Below are 19,690 nucleotides of genomic sequence, written 5' to 3' on the forward strand. Positions count from 1 at the left end.
AGGAAGAGGAATGCTGATTGTATAGAATGCCATCAATAACCCTCCAAGGAAAACGGAAGTTACTGTGATGCCCGAATCCATCAAGAGAGGCAGAGGACAAGGATCAGCAAAATGAAAAAAGAGGAAAAATGATGCTGGGGGTATTTTTCATACATCTAAACTTCATATATATATATATATATATATATATATATATATATATATGTGTGTGTGTGTGTGTGTGTGTGTGTGTGTGTGTGTATATATATGTATATATATATATATATGTATATATATATATATATATATATATATATTCATTCCTTAGGTGGAGTTAGTGTAGCAAGAGGAAGACATACTTCAGAGTGTTCATTATTTTTCCAGCGGAGAGGATTGGAAACAGTCTTTCCTATAAGTCTCACCTTTATCTGACAAGAAGTTGCCTGTGTTAAGCATAGAGGCACAAAAGAAAGGATAAAAGTTTCTGGAACTGCCTGGATAAAGGGGAGCTGAACAATAACATTTCCCAAGTCATTTGTCCACAGTTCCACATCCTGCATTGGTAGGAATCCAATTCAACTGCATGGTTCACAGAATGAAGGTTCTTGGATGGATACCCCTTCCGACAGAAGGGGCAAAATAATTATATAGGTGCATGTTAAGGGTACACACTGTCCAGGATCTCCTGCCCAGAAAGTCCTTGTGATAGTTAATATTGATTAATTGGTCAGACTCTAGAATCATCAAAGAGATGAGCTTGTGGGCATGTGTTTGAGAGAACTTTTAGATTTGGTAAACTGAGGTGGAATGACCCATCCTTCCTGTGGGTAGCACTCTTTTGTGGGTGGGATCCTAAACTGCATAACAAGAGAAAGCAAGCTGAGACCCAACTTTCCTCTTTTGATGTTTTCCAGCTGCAGATGTGATGTGAGCAGTTGTGTCCCCATTGCTGTGCCTTCCCCGCCAGAATGGACCTCTGCCTGAACTGTAAGCCTCAATAAACCCTTCCTCCCTTAAGCTGTTCTCAGCAGATATTTGGACACAGCAGTGTTAAAGGTAATAAAGTCCTCTCGGCCAGTGATAGGCAGGGTATTCTTCTGATTATTTTTCTTTAAGAATGAGGATACTCAGGCCCTGGACATGGGGCATGGTGGGAAAGCTCTGACCTCCTCAGTCTTGTAGCTGATAAAGCCTTTGGATGTTTAAAAAAAAAAAAAAAAAGAATGAGGATAAACTTCCATTCTTTAGTGGGAAAGATGTATTTAAAAGCCATCAGTCCTGTGCTTTCCCCAGCACACACACACACACACACACAGAGAGAGAGAGAGAGAGAGAGAGAGAGAGAGAGAGAGAGGAAAGAGGAATGATGCTTCATCTTTCACTGGAACAGAGAACTTCTGTATCTTCAGGTGTCTGGTCTGTTTGATTCTCTTATTCAGGATCACTCAGTCCCTGGTGTCGAGATTTTATGGTACCAAATGCTCTTCCTATCCCTATAGTGATATTTTGGTTTCTTAAAAAACCCAGTTATGTTATGTGAATATGTTTTCTGTTTTAATCCCAGGTGTGGGATATGGGGCTACTTCAGATTGTTCACAGCAGCTGACTATGATTTGTCTCATGCTCTGGCTGGGGTGTGATTCTGCCAGCTGAAGATAGCTTACATTTGGAATCCTGGGAGCTCTTGAGAGGCTATAAAAATGCCAGAGCCCCGAGAGAGGCAGTGGTGGCTGCTTCCTCCACAGCTGCTGGTTCCTATAGCTGCCATTTGTCAAGTGGTCATAAGCAAAGAGACTAGAAGAAGAAATTGGACATTGTGACAATCAAGACTGAAGTTGCCCCAAGGAACTCAATGCCCCTAATCAGCAAGAAGTAGTCTAGTGAGATAGACATCCCCTTTCCCCTCTAACCCTTTTCTCTCCCACCAAGTATTGGGAGGTTGGAAGGGGTAAGGGTGGAGAAAGATGGTAGGTAAAAGAAACCAATAAAGTACTCAAAAGTATAGTTACACAACCCATTGCCTTGCCTTTAACAAAAGGGTGCACATGGCTTTCAGTTCAGGATGGTCTCCTCTCTCTCTCTCTCTGAGATGAGTACCCACAACTGTTATTCCACCCCATTTATGTCCCCAGCCTGTGGCTGTGTCCTCACCTCTGCTTCTGGCCATTCGCTCAGCTGGGCCCTCTGGATGACAGGCTTCCCTGTTTGTCCTGCTGGTCTGCTCTCTAACTTCCAGCTCAAGTGTATGTCCTCCATTAAACATTTATCTTCTTTTTAGGTCTTCAGCCATAGGCTACCTCTCTTGTCAATGTGATTCCAGACCATATGCTGCTTTCCCTTTCTTTCTTTCTTTCTTTCTTTCTTTCTTTCTTTCTTTCTTTCTTTCTTTCTTTCTTTCTTTCTCTCTCTCTTTCTTTTTGTTTTTCGAGACAGGGTTTCTCTGTATAGCCCTGACTGTCCTGGAACTCACTTTGTAGACCAGGCTGGCCTCGAACTCAGAAATCCACCTGCCTCTGCCTCCCAAGTGCTAGGATTAAAGGCGTGAGCTACCACACCCGGCACTTTCCCTTTCTTATCATTTCCTCCTCCCTCCTTTATTCTCTTTGTCTCTCCATCCCTGGGCAGGTGGGAACCAGGGCTTTCCTTAGGCTAGGCAAGCACTTCACCCCTGAGCTATATCCCCAGTCCCATCTTCACCATTTCAGTCATGTCCAAAGGCATCAAGTGACTTGTACCATTGCACAACCCTTCCCACAATCCACCTCCAAAATTTGCTTCCTATCTTATTTAGCACATTCAGAGATATAATTGCCTGTGCTTGTCTCTCGTCAGCCAGACTGTTTCTAGCTTGATTTTAGGGGGTATGCTTTATCCATTTTCCTATATCATTAACATCATACATACACATGATTCGATCTCCTCAGCCTTGTTTGGTCTGTGTTAGGCATGGCTCCGGGTGCCAGGGAGCAGCTGAGGAACTTATCTCTGGAAAGGTCCCTGGGCTCTGAAATGTGTCAAAACACCCAGGGGTTTGTTTCAGTTAAGAACTTCCTGTGTTTTATCTTGGGGTCCTAAACTGAACATTGCTCTTGTAGAAAAGCACATTTTGGCGAGGGCTGGTTGGGGGCCACTATGAGAGTGTTGGTGGTTTAGGCCAGACTTCACGCGCATATCCCAAGAACATCAGCATACCTTCTACCTTTAGTCTCCTTTCCTTCCCACCTTAGCCACAACCCACCTCTGCCCCCTTCATCTCCCTCTCTTCCTTCCTTCCTTTCATGAGACAGAGTCTCATTGTGTATCCTCAGCTGTCCTGGAAATCCCTCTGTAACCCAGGCTGACCTTGAATTTGTAGTAATCCTCCAGCCTCTTCAGTACTGGGATTACAGGTACCTCCAGGCCTGGCTAGTTTGCTTCTCGGTGTTAATAAGAGTCTCACCGGTTTACACTGGTATCCTCTGAGGACTGAATAGGAGAAGAGTCTGTTCCCTGGTTGGGTCATAGGCACGCTGTTGCTCTATCAGAATATATTCCCAAGTGCCTGTCATACTCCGGGCTTAGGTCTAGGGGTGGCATCTATCAGTGGTCAAGGTAAGCTCTGTGCATTGTAGAACCTCATTCCAGCACCTGCTGTGTGGCACAGCTTCAGTTGACCGGATGCTTGATTATCTGCCAGCTCTTGGGCTGTGCTATTTTTTTTTGTACAGCTCCTATATGCTGTGCCATGCACATATCATATCATATCATATCATATCATATCATATGCTTAGTAAGTAGCTGTGAAATGAACATGAATGTATTTCATAAACCGATAAATGTCAAAAGTTTGTCTCATCCCAACCTTCCTCCCTTCCTAGTCTATTTTTTTTCCTCAAACACATGTGGACACCTTTATTGGTGTTTATATGCCTTAGTCTTTCCTGAGTTCCCTTTGCCTAGCACAATGCTTTGGGTTTGGCAGGCACTCATGTATTCGTTAAGGGAGGGAATAATTGTTTACACCAATGTCTTTGCACCCAGGGTTGTGGTTCAACTGTTATGAACAGTATGAATGTTCCTTAATATATAACAGCACAAAAGAATGCTGTCCTGCAAGTTTCCACTGTGCAGAGGTGGCTTCTATATTCCCCTCTGCATTCTAGAAGGAATGTGATAAGTCTGGTTTTCAGTGTTTCTTTATTCCACAGTTGAAGTAGAAGGCAGCACTGCAGAGCCCGGTTTATGTTTCAGCTGCCTTTTACCTATCAAGAACGATCGAGGCAGCCCATGTCTGGCTTAATCTAGGTTTTCTCTCGAATCAGTAAGTGCTACATGTATGCATATTTTATTTTGCACACTCATTCATTTGCACTTTGTAGACAATTTAGTAGGTTTCTGATACTTTATAATTGTGTCCTGGTATTTAGAAAGCTCACACTATCTTTCTAGACTATACCACTGAGATATAACCAAACACAGACAAAAAAAAAAAAAGAAAAAGAAAAACCAACCCTAATGGAAGAAAAGATTCACAAGTCACCCTTCTGTTAAGGGCCACATATGGAGAATGTTTTGAACCTCCCCAGGAGGTCTCCCAGTGGACACTGAGTACAACTGAAAGATGCAATCAGCGCACAGTGATGCTTATGCCACACCCACCAGGATGGTTAATGTGAGACAAAAGTAATAAGTGTTGACAGGAACACAGCCACACTAAGGGTGGGACTTTAGAAGGGCACAACCCATTTGGAAAGCAAATGATCATCACTCAGCAATTCTATTTCTAAGAGTAACCCCCAAAGACCTGAAAAGAGGTCTTTAGATAGAGTCTTGGATAGGAGTGCTCACAGGGGCCATATGCACAGATCTAGAAGACAGAAACACTAAACACCTACCAACAGACAAACAAAACATGGCATATTTACAATACAATATTATTTAGCCAGAAAAAGAAACAAAGGAACTACCTATAAATCTACAACCCTATGCTAAAAACTTCTTGGAGAAAAAAAAAGGTGAAAAAAAAAGTCACAAAAGACATTTTGTAATACGGTTGTATTTAGATAAAAATCCCCCAGGGAGGGTACATACATGAAGGTCTGGGTTAGAGCTTTCCGAGGCCGAGGGAGGGGAAAACAGGATGTAGTTGCTTATGATTATAGGGGTTCCCTTATGGTGAAGAAAGCATTCTGAAATTTGAGAGTGTTGATGACTACAGAGCTTGTGGGCACACCAAAGCTCATGGAACTCTAAAAGGAATAAGTTCATGGCAACTAACTTGTATTTCAATAAAGATGCTAAAGTGTAAGTATTAAAGTAAAGTGGAAGCTTTAAGAAGGAATATGGCGTATTTTTTCCCATGACAGATGTAAGTTCTTCTGAGTGTCTTCCTCTCAGGAGTACAGCCCAGTCTCTATGACAGATGAGCATTTGAATAGAGAAAGAACAAGAAATGGAGCCTACCTCACACCCAGATCAATATAAGCAGACTGCGAACAAACTAAGCTCTGTTCTAGAAAGCAAATGTAATTTTTTCAAATACATTAAGGTCTGTGAGAAGAAATCTACAAGACATAAATTATACAATCACTCATTTCCACCTTCTGACTTCAGATATGCGATAATTACAATTATCTGGAACCCAGTCACTAGAAGTCATTTAGGTAATTCTAACCAAGAATCAATTTGTGGTTCAAGAGAAAATGAAAAATAATCCCTATCTATATTCTAACTGAAAATTTGTATTTAACTGAGCTAAGTTATGAATGATCAAAACTCTATATCATAACTGGAAATTGATATTTAATTGTGGTGATCTAGCAATGATCAAAACTGTAATTTTAGGGCTGAGAATTCTTCAAATCTTCAGATATTTTCTGCATGTGTTCAACTTAGTTTTGGGACTGCCAGCTTCCAAAAATATGAAGTACTATTTTAAGGTTTTTTTTTTTTTTACAACAAATATATTGAACTTAAATTAGTTTGCTTTAACATTTGCTTGGCAATTACTGAAAAAGCTATATATGTTCTGGAACTTTCCACTAATATCACTACCAATAAAGTCAACCTAATATTTATTTATTTGCTGATTGACTGATTGATTGATTGCTGCTTTCAAAGCACTGAGTTGGATCCTGGAAATATCAATTATAAAGAGGATATGTAATTTTCAAAGCCTTACAGAATTATGGGGAAATCATCATAAACAAATAATTACAAAGTTTTGGTAAACACCAGGGTGAGAGCAAGGAGCCCAGTTATTATGGTAAGACTTTCCTGAGATTTTTTTTTAAATAGAGGTAAGACTTGATATTTACTCAAAACTAGGTTTATTTATGCATGTGTATACACATATACAAATACATATGTATGCACACACATATATCTAAACTGTATACAAGTGTACTGGCTATTGTCAGTTTTATATAAAACTTAAACATATTTGGGAAGAGGGACTCTTTTCTTCCCCTATACCTCAGTCCTTTTTAATTTAGAGGGAGATGATTTTGTTAGACAATGAAGATCTAACCTTGCTATAGCTACCACAGATTGCCCTGGGCCTTTAGTTAAACCCTTTGAAATGGCAAGGTCTTTTGGTTTGTTTTTAGTTAGTTTGTTGTATTTTGAGACCTTGCTTATCTCTAAGATTCACCCCTTAAATTCAAGCTACACGATTGCCCAAAGCATTGCTCATTTGTTAATTTATTTCTTGTTGCCTCTCATCTAGTTTTCTGGATCCCTTGCTTGAGGAATCCTGTCACCTTGTCCCCCATTGCTGCTTCTGTACAATGGGAATTCACTCAGCCTTCTGGTACTATTGTTATTCTTAGGTGCAGTGGAAGTGCTTCTTCTAAAAGGCTCTATGTAGTGCTTCTACTTGCTACTGCTTTTAGGAGTTACAGAGACAATGTTTGGAGCAGAGAATGAAGGAATGACCATCCAGAAACTGCCCCTCCTGGGGATCCATCCCATAAACAACCACCAAACCCAAACAGTATTGTGGATGCCAATAAGAGCTTGCTGACAGGAGCCTGATATACTTGTCTCCTGAGAGGCTCTGTAAGTGCCTGACTAATACAGATATGGATGCTCACAGTCATTCATTAGATGGAGCACAGGGTCCCCAATGAAGGGTCTAGAGAAAGTATTCAAGGAACTGAAGGGGTTTGCAGCCTCCTAGGAGGAGCAACAATATGAATTAACCAGTACCCCCAGAGCTCCCTGGGACGAAACCACCAATCCAAGAAAACACCTGGAGGGACTTGTGGCTCTAGCTGCATATATAGCAGAGGATGGCCTAGTCGGTCATCAATGGGAGGAGAAGGTTCTAGGCCCCAGTATAGGGGAATGCCAGGTCCAGGAAGCAGGACTGGGTGGGTTGGTGAGCAAGGGGTGTAGGTGGAGGAAGGGATAGGGATTTTTTAGAGGGGAAACTAGGGAAGGGGATAACATTTGAAATGTAAATAAAGAAAATATCTAATAAAGATAAAGGAAAAAAAGATGGTGGTGGTGATGGTTTCTACTAAGAAATTAAAACTTTTTGAAGACAAAAAAAAGTCTCACTGCTCCGTTCAAATCCTTCATATCCATTTTCTGTTCTTCACATTTATGTGATATTTTTTATTTTAGACAAACAACTTCAACCTTCTCTTGACCATCTTGTAGTGTCTTTTGTATATTCAGGTCATGTGTACTTTAATTTGAAAAGGTAAAGAGGATGTCGTTTTCTACTCTCAGGTAAATGCTCTTGGGTACATAAGAGTCCTTGGCATGAGCATCCTGGTATCTCTACAGGGACAGAGAACAACAGTCACTTGGGAACCTGGTCTAGAGAATACTTGCTAAGCATGAGATTATGACCCAGGTCAGACTGGTGAAGCCCCACCCTAGATTCTGTGGGTCAGATCCAGGGTGACTTTGGGGGGCCTATAAATTTGCACTGTAAAATGCTCCCTAGCTAATTCTTAGTTGTTCTAGAATTTGGAGACCAGGGTTGGAGGCCCAGATATACACATTATATACACATTCCCAGTTCCTAGTGACAGCGTGACCAGATGGGTAGTGGGGTTGTTGGGGCAGGGGTGTGAGGATACGGTGTTAGTCTTCACCAAAGTCAGAGAAGCCTCAGACATAAGGGGTGGCTTTGTGCTGGCCTGCTCTAAGCATCAGTACTGGCTTTGTCTGTTTTACATATTGGGTTACCTCAGATTTGTCTTACCAGGGATCTACTGTTAGATACATCTGGAAATCACGGATAAAGGGCTTATCAGCTTTGGTATCCATCAGCCCAGGAAGCTCGGGCCTCCATGGTGTTTCCTATGTCATGGATTTTGTGCCACCGGAAGTTTTTAGTGTCTTCTTTATCACCCCACCTCCATAAGCTCAGGAAAGTTACAAAAGAAAGTGCAGAAATATTTTAAGAGCCAGAGGTCAGTGGGGTCTGTCAAGCAATAGTATCTTCCGGATGTGACAGCGCTATTGTACTTATGAACTCACGTTACAATTGTGGTTATCTGTAAGACATGCATGATTGACCCACCAGTCAACATTCCATGATGGGGGCAGGGTTTACAAGGCACCACCCTTAGCTGAGGCTATTGGCAGTTCGTGGTGTCCAGGGGAGGAAGGGTCAGTTTTCCTTAAAGGCCTTTGGTATGCTGCCCTTCCTCTAGCCAATAACGATCTTACCCATAGGCAGCACTAACTGGAGAAGACAGAAAGAAATAGGCTATGAGGTTGGGATGTGAGGGAGCCTGAAGGAGTCAGAGAGGCCAGTAGACACAGCCTTTGGAGGACAAAAGTTGGGGAATGTAGCAGCGAAGGAGCAAGACTCACCGACACAAAGGCCTGTGACTTGGTTTCGTTCAATTGGAGCTGAAGCTTCTTCTCATTGTCATAGACTCCATAGAGTCTCTTGGACCAGGTCTGAGGTACTCTGCTCTTGAATTTTAATGAGCTATATAAAGCGAATATCCTTTGTAAATCTAGGACCAGGCAGCTGCAGTTGTAGAAGATGACACCGAGTTCTTTCATCTGTGAAATTAAAATCGAGAGCATCAACGTGGGATGCAATTGATGCTGTTATTTTTCAGAGGAAAAAAATTCATAAGAATGCTGTAGCAGAGACATCTCTTTATGCATTTTTTTTGTTACACGGAAGTATGTAGATAGAACCACATTATAGCACATAGAAGAAATGTATCCTAAAATGTTCATGTACAGGAATAGAACTTTTCCTCCCTTTTTGCATTTGGCCTTTTACAGAGACAATTTTACCAGCTACAGTTTTAATATTTGGCTTTTCATATTTTTCCCTTCAACACCATTTTTAAAATGAACAATTAAGCAGCAAGACAATGGCCCTCCATTGCAACATCACAGAGTGGTTATCATCACCGATTCTGGAGCCAAGTTGCCTAGAAATTGGCCTCAGCTCTATAGAGCTGTGATTTTAGGGTAATATACTTCATCTCTGGACCTCAGTGTCTTCTTCCATAAAGTGGAGGTGATCATGTTTACTGCATAGCTGCAGTTGCTATGACAGACTGGCTAGTATACATAAGAACAGTGCTTACCATCATTAAAAAGTCTCAATGGGAGAAGAGGCGCCTAACCTCTGACTCCAGAGAGGCCTGATGGGGGTCTGGGAGTGGGGTAGGCATACATCCTCTTGGAGACAGGAGGGAAGGAGGAATGGGATGAGGAACTATGGAAGGGGGTACCAGGAGGGAGGCAAAGGCTGCACTGTTAAAAATTAAACGTGATAAAATAAATTACTTTGGAAAATAAAAGTATGGCACTTGCTACTCTCACTAAAATCACACACCCTTGATGGTAGTAGACTATCACCCTGTACCGTAGAGTCCGCGGAGGTCATTCTTTGTTCCCATTTCTTCAGTGTAAGAGAAGGAAAAGGAAATCCAAACAGTTAAGTAAAATTACAAGCCAGAGAATGAATCAGTGGCAAGTTAATGATCGGACTACAGGTTTTGTGAGTGGTGGGTAGATGTACAAAGACTGCAGTGGCTTTTTCTGAGTCTACAGTACCCTGTGAAAACTTTTCATTGTATCTGATTTATTCAAAGTAACATGTAAAAGTTTGACTGGAAAAGAGCAGGCTGTGCCTGCTTTACATAACTTCAGCTCCCAGCTAAGGGTTGTTTGGGAGTCCTGAGCTACTGAGGAGCCACAGCCCAGGAATATGAAATTCCCTGCCTATCTAACCCTTTCTCTAGGAGAGACTGTCCACAGTGTAGGGATATGTATGCCATTGACCGCTAGGGATCCCAGTATAGCACACTATTGGAGCCTTTCTATGTTCATCTGTTCTGACTTGTCTTCATTTTTCTAGGTCCACAACAACCACAAATTGATATATGGAGATTATTTAACCAGCTCAAGGACTTCTCTCTATTTTCTTGCTAGTGCAAACAAAACAAAACAAAACAAAACAAAACAAAACAAAACGAACATCCTTGAACATGTTCTTGCCTGTGTTTGTAGCAGTATTTCTTCAGTATTGAGTATTACAGTCAGAGGAACAGATACATTAAGGTTTAGAAAATGAAAGGTTTAAGTGGGCAGGTGGCTCAGGAATATACAAAGACACCGATTGCACTGGGCATCTAATCAGAGCTGAGTGGCTAGAGCTAAGAAGGAAGAGCAGAACGGATATGCAGCTCTAAGTGTGCAGACATCTGTTTCTAGGCAACAGGGGCAGAACTAGAGGATAAGGATGTTGGGACCCAGGAACTTCTGGGCTGGGAGGAGCAGTTTGGTGTTTTTACTAAAGACCCTGGGGAGGCAGATAACAAGGAGAGGGATATTGTCAAGCTGTGATTTGGGGATTTTCCTTTGGCTATAACATGGAGAGGAGGTGGAAAACATGGGCAGCTGAAATCAGGTGGTTCAATCCTCAGGTTTTGGCAATGTCTGACAGGGCAATTTTCATGTTCACATGTGTTTCCTGGTCTCAGAGATTTACAGAAACAACCCTTAGTAACAGTTTTAACTTTTTAAAAAAATTATTTGTGTATGTGTATGTCTGCATGTGGGCATGTGTTTATGAGTGCAGATGCCTGAGGAGTCTAGAAGATATCAGATCTCCTGGAGCTAAAGTTATAAGCAGTTGTGAGCCTCTCTGGCATAGGTGCTGGGAACCTATTCAGGTTCTCTGCAAGATCAGCATGCACTCTTAACCACGGAGCCATCTCAGGCCAAAGCAACCCCTTTGTTAAAAAGCAAAATCTTCTGATTTTATACTTGTGTTCTTTTGTGAGTTTCATGAGCATCATCTGCATACATTTCATGCAGAGGCCATAAGAGGCCATCAGCTCTCTGGGAGCTGGAGTTACAGATGCTTGGGAACCATTATGGGGGTGTTGGAAACCAAACCTACTCAGGAGCAGTAAGACCTTTTGGCTGCTGAGACTGCTCTCCAGCACCTCACATTAACTCTTAAATATTTCTCGTGGCAAGTTAACCGTCTGCAGTGTCCTCAGAGACAATCATTGGTGTGTCTAACTGAGTGTGTAAGTAGCATGCTTTATGTGTCTACAAGATACATTCACCGAGGACACCATCTGCTCCATTCAGTCCATGACTTAAAAAACACACCCTGTGTTAGGCTCTACACCACCACCTTGTTATAGGTGTTGGGAGCTTTGGCAGAGGAGAGATGGCTCACTGACCCATCGAAGGCCAGACTTTCTTAATGATGATTGAACGTCAGGCTTGTGGAAGTCTCCAGATGAGTCTCAGGCTAGCTTCACCAGGTGGTCTCTCTATGACCGTCTTCAGCTTTGTTATTCCTGGGTGCCTGCACTGTGAAGACTGTTCAGTTAAATTCACGTCTCAGGATCAGCATCTGGTTAGAACAGGGCTTGTTTGCTTTTCAGACTGACAGTTATTTCAAGGGCCAGACATGCACACAATAGACAATTTCTGACCAGCTACTGTTAGCCGGTCCTGAAGCTGGCACAGTTCCCATCTCTGCACGCACAGAAGAGAAATAACATGTATCATAAAATCATGATACACTAAAAATGAGCCTCACTGGAGATCATCAATTAGCTGTGTTTCCTCATATTGGTGTGATTAGGTGAGCAAAAGCCCAGTCTCCATTAGAGATGGGGAAAAGGGAGGGAACCCAGTTGCCACTGAAATTAGGTAAGTTAATTAGGCTTGGGGTCTCACTGAGATCAGCAGACAGCAGTGCTCTCCAGACTGAATGCACATCTCTCCATGGATTCTGCTGAGAAGCTCAGAGGGACTCTCCTGGGAAATCAGGCAGATAAAATGACGTTTTCATAAGCTTGGATCACCACCATGTGAGTTAACTCAGGGACAAGGAAGAACTGTTTTAGCATCGTGGCCCCTCAGTTCATTAGCTGTGTGACTGTAGACAAGCCCTCACTGAGAAAGAGAAAAGCCACCGTGACACCCGAGGACCGGCTGGCATGCCATCCACAGCCAGGCCTTTGTGTTTCTGGCATCTGGTCCGAGCCCTCAGCTTGCTGTCAAACAGTATTGACATTAGAATATGTCTAATATTCTAATATTAATTCTAATATTAACAATAGAACATTGTCTCAAACAAGGTCACTTTGTGTGCATTCATGGATGAAGCGAGCTAAAAGCAAGACTGAGTAATCATAACTGAACACACACAGACATACACACACACACACCACTTACACATGCAAATGTGAACATCATTCAAGCCATGAAAATGACCAAACATCCCTCAACCAAGCCGGCTCACTGGCTTATTTTCTACAGTTAGATGAAACTTACAAAGACTTCCAATCATAGAATCTCCATCCCCTCCCACCAGCATCCAATCATGAACAAAGCTTCCTCAAGCACTTCCCCAAACCACCCAACAGAAATCCCCAAACCATAACACATCCTAGAACCCCTTTACCGAGATGCCTCACAAACCTCCCAAAGGCTGGCTGCCTCCCTATTCCTGTTGGCCTTTGGCTGAGGGCAGTGGCACTACCTGGTCCCTACATCCATGTCACAGGCCAGTGCAGCAGCAGAGTGTGCAGTGCTCGACAAGTTACTTCTGGACAAAGTGCTGGGTATTCAGGATCACTTTAGTTAAAGTGTCAAGTTGTTTGGCAGTAGTGTCGAGCTCCTCCAGGGGTAGTGAACAAGTGAAAGCAGTAGTGATGCCCGTGACAAGCACAGAGAAGTGCCCCGTGTCTTCAGAAGGGTCTTGCCTGCTGGCACATAAAACCAAATAGTGCTCTTGAGATATTTCTGTCCCCTTTCTGTGATAGAGTTTGTCATGAAATGTGTGCCACCACCCATTTTAATCTGGGTATCCGGTGAGTCTTCAAAGGAAAATGGGGACATTACATTAGGAGCATGAGATAAATGCGTTTATTTCATGGCACCAAAATTGTGCGTGATATTTGTCCCATTAGATATGATCAAGTGGAGGGAAGTGAGATTTTTAAACATTCTTAGCCCCCCGACTCTCCTCACCTGATGCTCACTGTGAAGATACAAGCGGGCACACTGTCTTCTTTTCCTTCTAGAGTTTCTCTTACTGTGGCTTCTTTATTTCAATGACTAAGTTTAAGCAAAGCCTCGGCATCCCCTTCCCCCTGTTGTATGAACTATGGGGTGTTTCTGGAGCTCTTGTTTGCTCTGCCTAGATCCACTCTATCCTGGGTCTTTCTGACAACTGTAGGATCTGAAGGCACAACGGAAAGCACAGCCCCACTTGCTCAAGATGCAGAGAATAAAACTCGAGAGGCATAAGCACATTTCTAGTTATTATATATTGCAATATTTTTTTCATTGCTGGGGCCAAATACCTGATGGGCAGTAAATCAAGGGAGTAGGGATTATCTGGGCTCTAGTCTATGGGGAAATGGTCAACTGTGGTAGGGAAAGATCCATAACTGGGATTAGCTTGGTCCAGGGTTGAGGGCTTCTGTAACCCACCTTTCTCACATCTCCACAGATGAAGAAGCTGAGGTTAGATCTAGGCTGCTTATGGTCCCTGTGGCCATATATATGATAGCTAGGCCTCTTGTTCAAGAGGCTCCACAACCTCTGAAGATAGTGTCACCATCCTGGAAGTAATTGTTCAAACATTGTGGAGAACCATTCATATTCTAACCCTAAAATACATATTGGCTTGAGATTGCTGTTGAAGATGTAGTGTTGAAACTGGCTTTTTGTCTTGCAGATTTTTTTAATACAGAAAGCAAACTCTGCATAAATTCTCTACGTGAATTCACTCTGGTAAATTTCAACATATGTAAATGAGAGAAAACAAATCTAAAGGTGTAGTAGATTGGTGGTAGCCATATTTAATTGTTAAAATTGGCAGCAAGACCAATTTTTCCTGCCAGAGACTGCCTGTGCCTGATGCTCCACCCAATTCAACCTCAGCACACATCCTGCTGGCTGGCCTGACTTTACAGTTGAGGCATTCAGCTGATTAATACAGTTGTTGCTTGATGGGTGGTGCAGCTGTTCAATAAACCATCTTGAAAAAGCTGACGGCTTACCTGCAGCTTACTCTTGCAAGAGGGGTATTCTGGGGGGATGAAGTCATTTTTCTTTCATTTCCAAGAAATGGGCAAACTATTCTATGGTGCTAAGAGGGGCCCAAGGCCTCAGGTGACCACTCTGTACAATCAATATGCTGCAATATAGTGCTTATTTTGCCTAATACAATTTATCCTAATGTTTCTCCTTCTTGTTTGCACTGGGGCGCTGGAGTAAGAGGCTTGGTGAAGGGCATTTGGGTTTCATAGGATCTAGGACCTCCTCTCAACCAGCTTCTTGGTCACTGAAGCAGCATGCATTGGTCACTGTGTTGTGGGGACTCTGCAAATGTCTCCCACAACTGTAGTTTAAAGTCATTTTCTTTAGTAGGCATCCTTTTATTCTGGCACACACAAGGATGAGTTTTCCAGAGACATTTTCACATAAGTCTGTCATGTACTTGGACCACATTTACTGTCCTGCCCTTCCATATCTCTCTATCTTGTTATCACCGTTCACTTAGGGCAGGCCATCTCACTGGTCTTTTCACATCTTATACATCATATGGTTTCATAGATCCTCAGAAAACAAAAGATCTACAATGTGCAAAAGCATGACATTTGTTTTCCTGAGTGATGCAGGTCATGAACTGTCAGGATCTGTTGCATTTGACTTCATGGAAATGGCCCCACCTTTGTTCTCCCTTGCCGTCACATAATATTGTGTTGTGCATTTATTCCAAATTTTTTCACCTGTTGAGCTGCTGGTGGATACCTAGCCTGATCTGCAACTTGACTATCATGAACATATGTGCTTTCTTAAACTTCTCGTGACATCAACCTCAAGTGTAAGGAAACTGATGTCTGAAGAGATCAAATGTAGGTGAAGGCCAAGTTCTCTGTTGATTTCCATGTCCTCCTTTTGTCTGATCAGGTGTTCTGCATCTCAAAATTAAGTAAAAATTAGGAGAAACATGATAGCACACTAAATCTTTTTTTGTTGTTGTTGTTTACCTTTTATCTGTTTGAAATAGGGTTTCACAATGTAGCCTTGGCTGGCCTAGAAGCTGTTATGTAGACCAGGCTGACCTTGGATAAACAGTGATCCCCCTGCCTTTGTCCATGCATAGCTAAAACCCATTTCTATTTACTGTTTCCTTAGGATTGGTGGACGGCAGGGATCAGAGTGAAGAGATTCCTTGTCAGTAGGACACCAGTAGAAGCTTAGCATCAATCAGGCTGGAAGGGTCTGCAGCACAGGAGCCAGGGCGGGCATCTGATGGATGCTCTTGTCAACATCACAGGGAGTAGAGAGGCATTAGCCTCATTGTCGGCTGCACTTCAGACTAATTACTGCAACTAGCCAAACTATAGCTCAATTTATCATCGGCTCACGTCCAGGCTGTTGTTTTCATAATTTTATAAAAATGTAAGCAAGTATTTTTTTTTAATTCCTGACAAAGACAAAAGATTCTGCAAGTGTGGACAGCTTCCAGGTACCCAGTTAGCTGCTGATTAATATTTTGAGTTACTGCAGAAAAGTTAATCACTGCGAGGTCTAGCTTCATTTTATTTCAACCTTGAAGGTGAACTCTTTGGTACCTGTGATAAAAGAATAAATAATAGCACCTTGAGAGCTCTAAGACAGCTTCCTGTACAGAAACACACCTACTGTCCTGGTCTCTTACTCCCAAGTAGGTAGCTGGTACCATTTAAGTCACTATTTTCTGTTTAAGATTTATTTATTTATTTATTACATGTAAGTACACTGTAGCTGTCTTCAGACCCTCCAGAAGAGGGAGTCAGATCTCATTACGGATGGTTGTGAGCCACCATGTGGTTGCTGGGATTTGAACTTCGGACCTTCGGAAGAGCTGTCGGGTGCTCTTACCCACTGAGCCATCTCACCAGCCCAAGTCACTATTTTCTATGTCTGCCTATTTTTTATGTCTGCCAAATGGACTAACAGAGCCTGCCTGAAGGAGTAGAACTAATGGAAGAGACAGGCAAACAACCAACGGCTTTCTAATTGGCCTTAAGGCCAGTTGGACAGGAGGGAAATCATGTCTGGTCCCGGAAACCCAACTAACCATACGTGGCTAGTGGAGCTATACATCTCAAAAGAGAACCTCTTCCTGCTACTTCCTGGTACAATTCCCAACGGTATTGTAAATTCGTATCCTTATAGCCACAGACAAGCATGGCTCTCATCCCTCAACAATGAAGCTTCTTCTTGCAGATGGAGACGGCCACAGAAAGCCATAACTGTTGAAATTCATTGACTGTGGGGTGTCCAGCCCCAGTCAATGCATCCACAACACTCCCCTTACTTCTAATGCTCGCTCCGGAGGGACATTGTGGAAGAGGGGCTGGTAAGATTGAAAAGAGCCAGAGGAAGTGTCCTGTAAGATTGAGTCTTCTGTGTATGGCAAAGGAGCTACACCCATGAAATCTCAGCAGTATGGTCACTTAAAGAAGACCTGAACAGCGGGAACCCAGCTGACTGGGCAACGTGCTTGAGGGAAATTTCGAGGATCCTATTCCCCGAGAAAGAGCTATAGGGAACTCAAAATCTGCTAGGGAAGTATTAGCTTTTGCCAGAAAGGAGCACCCCAAATAATTATCTGATCCCAAGTGGTCAATCCTGAAAAATTATCATACAAACAGCACTGAATGGGCATAACACACACACACACAACACCACACACACACACACACACACACACACACACTAATAATGAAATCATTCGAAAAGAAGCAGGGGAGGAACATGGGAGAAATTGGAGGAATGAGGTATGAGAGGGAGGGGGAAATCATGTAATTATATTTTAATTTAAAAAACAAAACAAATATATGCTTGACCATATATTCATGTATACATATCCATAAATATGCATATACATATAGGTATTAGCTACTTTTCCATTTCTGTGATAAAACACCATGATCAAGACAGCTTATAAAAGAAAGGGTTTATTTGGGTTTGTGATTCTACAGGGATAAGAGTCTATCACTCTCATTCTCACAGTGAGGGAATTGAGGCATCAGGCAGGCATGGTGAGTGGAGCCGAGCAGTCAGATCTGGAACTGCCAGCAGGAAGTGGAGAGCAAACTGGGAACTGGGTGAATCTTTTAGCTCTCAAAGCTTGCCCCCTAGTGACATACTTCCTCTATCAAGACTATGTCCCTTATCCCTCCCCAAATAGATTTATCAACTGCCTAAGTCTGTGTGGGAAGGAATATATCATTTGAACCACCACAGTATGTATCTATCTACCTGTGTGTGTGTGTGTGTGTGTGTGTGTGTGTGTGTGTGTGTGTACAGGTTGAAGTCTTGCACATAAAATAATAAGCATTTGCTATCATCTTTCTCCTTCTCTCCCCGATCCACCATCCTTTTAAGCAAACAGGAATCAGAAGAGATCATGCTGGCTGGCTAACAGCTGGCTCCTTGCTTCCATCACCTCCACACTCTTCAGTAAATCCATAGTCTTCTGTCAGACACGCAATGACCTGCTGCACTTGCGTATATTACTCACAGAGAACCCTCTGTGCCCTGCTGTGGCACTGCCCTTCTCTCTCTTCCTAGTTCCAAGAGGCAAATTCACCTGATTTGATATTTTCCACATCTCACGTTATCACTCTTGCAAGCTGATAAACAGAATATCCAGGGAAGCTTCCTAAGGGAAATTGAGAGAAAGAGGCTGCAGATTATAGCATGATGAGCCATTCACATAAAAATAGCTAATAAGGTTGTCTAAAATACAGAATGGTGAATCATGACTGAATCTTCACCTACAGTCTCCCAAGGTAACCTGGTCATCAGGGTCTCTATCCAGATTCTCACACCCGTGCTCTCCTCTCCTCACTATCCCACCTTACCCAAGGCTTGCTTTGGTCCAAAGATTAAGGGCTTCCACTTCCTTGGAAGTATTGAGAACTATAACTTCTACCTTCTCATTACCCCTCATTCCTCTTCCTGTGGAGGGCAGAGTGAGGCCATCTAGTGAGACTGGTAATGAGCTTAGCAGGCAGCTCCCTGGTTTTTTCCCCTTAGCCCAGCAGCCTAGCCTCTGGATATCTTGAACCTGCACAGAAATGAGATTTTATATAGAAACAACCCACAGATTTATGGATGGTACATTCCTTTAATTTTGGAGAAGTCAATGATAGGGGAGTGGAAGGAGGCCCAGGTTTGATCACACACAGAGCATATCTTAAACTACATTTTCCGTTTTGACCTTACCAACAACAAAAGGACATCTGTCCACCAGTATCTGATTCTTAGAGGCATTAAAAAAATGTCATAGAGCTCGTGAAATTAGAATGATATTTTTGGCATCTTTAAAGTTCCAGTCTCTGGGTCCAACACTCTCAGCTACATTTTCTCTTGTGTAGTTACGCTTACAAGTTGGAAGCTGGTATGAACATTCCAATCAACTTCCATTTTCATTCTTAGTACTTGCTACCACTTCCTGCACAATGATCTGAATGGAACATTGACTAACACATTCCAATATTGATTAATAAATGCCAGGGAGTAGCCCCGGCAGTTGACACAGTTCCTGAGAGGAGATGAGGAGTCAGGAGCAGAGGTCAGGGGAGTCTTGCAGCTCTGACTGACCAGCAATCAGTTTGCTTCTTTATTTTTGCAGGTGTCACAGAACAAGAACAGACTACCCAAGAAGTGTAGATTACATCATTTTGTTTCTGGACATGCTTTTGATTTTTCATTACAGGTCCAGGATTACAAGTTCAGTCACAATTAGAAAGTACAAATAGAAAAAAAAATTATTTTTATTACCAGCCCTATAACTCCAATTCAAAAAAAATCTAAAGAATGTTTCCACCAAAGCAAACACATTTATTATATGACAGCCTGCTTTTAGGCCAGCAGCATTTGTAGTGCTTCAGACAAATAGAAAATATCTGAGCCAGTCTTTTAGGAATAGCAAATACTAAACCTAATTCCTGCTTGTATCCTTTCATCATCTACATTATTAAGTAGGAAGTTATCTTAGTCAATCTACCTTATTTACTGAGTTCTATTTCTCTGGGGTGTACCCTATATGATCCCCTATGTTTAAACTATATTTTCAGAAACCTCTATACATATTATAAAAAGAGGCCTTAAATCTATGACCTGTCTGAAGATGAATCCTGGCCAGTCAGAGTTTGTCAACCATCTCTAAGGTTACACTGTTCCAATTATACTGTTTCAG

General features: G+C 42.3%; 1 protein-coding gene across 15 annotated transcripts in view; it reads right to left on the reverse strand.

Annotated features, from left to right (window-relative positions):
• The window catches only part of Pld5 (phospholipase D family, member 5), a 319,212-nt gene that overhangs the window by 22,758 nt on the left and 276,764 nt on the right, over window positions 1–19,690 (reverse strand). For all 15 annotated transcript variants that reach the window (XM_006496897.4, XM_030254909.1, XM_006496900.4 and 12 more), the window contains one exon: window positions 8,794–8,991. In XM_006496897.4, the coding sequence (XP_006496960.1) occupies window positions 8,794–8,991 (198 nt within the window). The remainder of the gene's footprint in view (window positions 1–8,793; window positions 8,992–19,690) is intronic.

Source organism: Mus musculus, chromosome 1 (assembly GCF_000001635.26).
Source record: "Mus musculus strain C57BL/6J chromosome 1, GRCm38.p6 C57BL/6J".
NCBI classification, from domain to species: domain Eukaryota; kingdom Metazoa; phylum Chordata; class Mammalia; order Rodentia; family Muridae; genus Mus; species Mus musculus.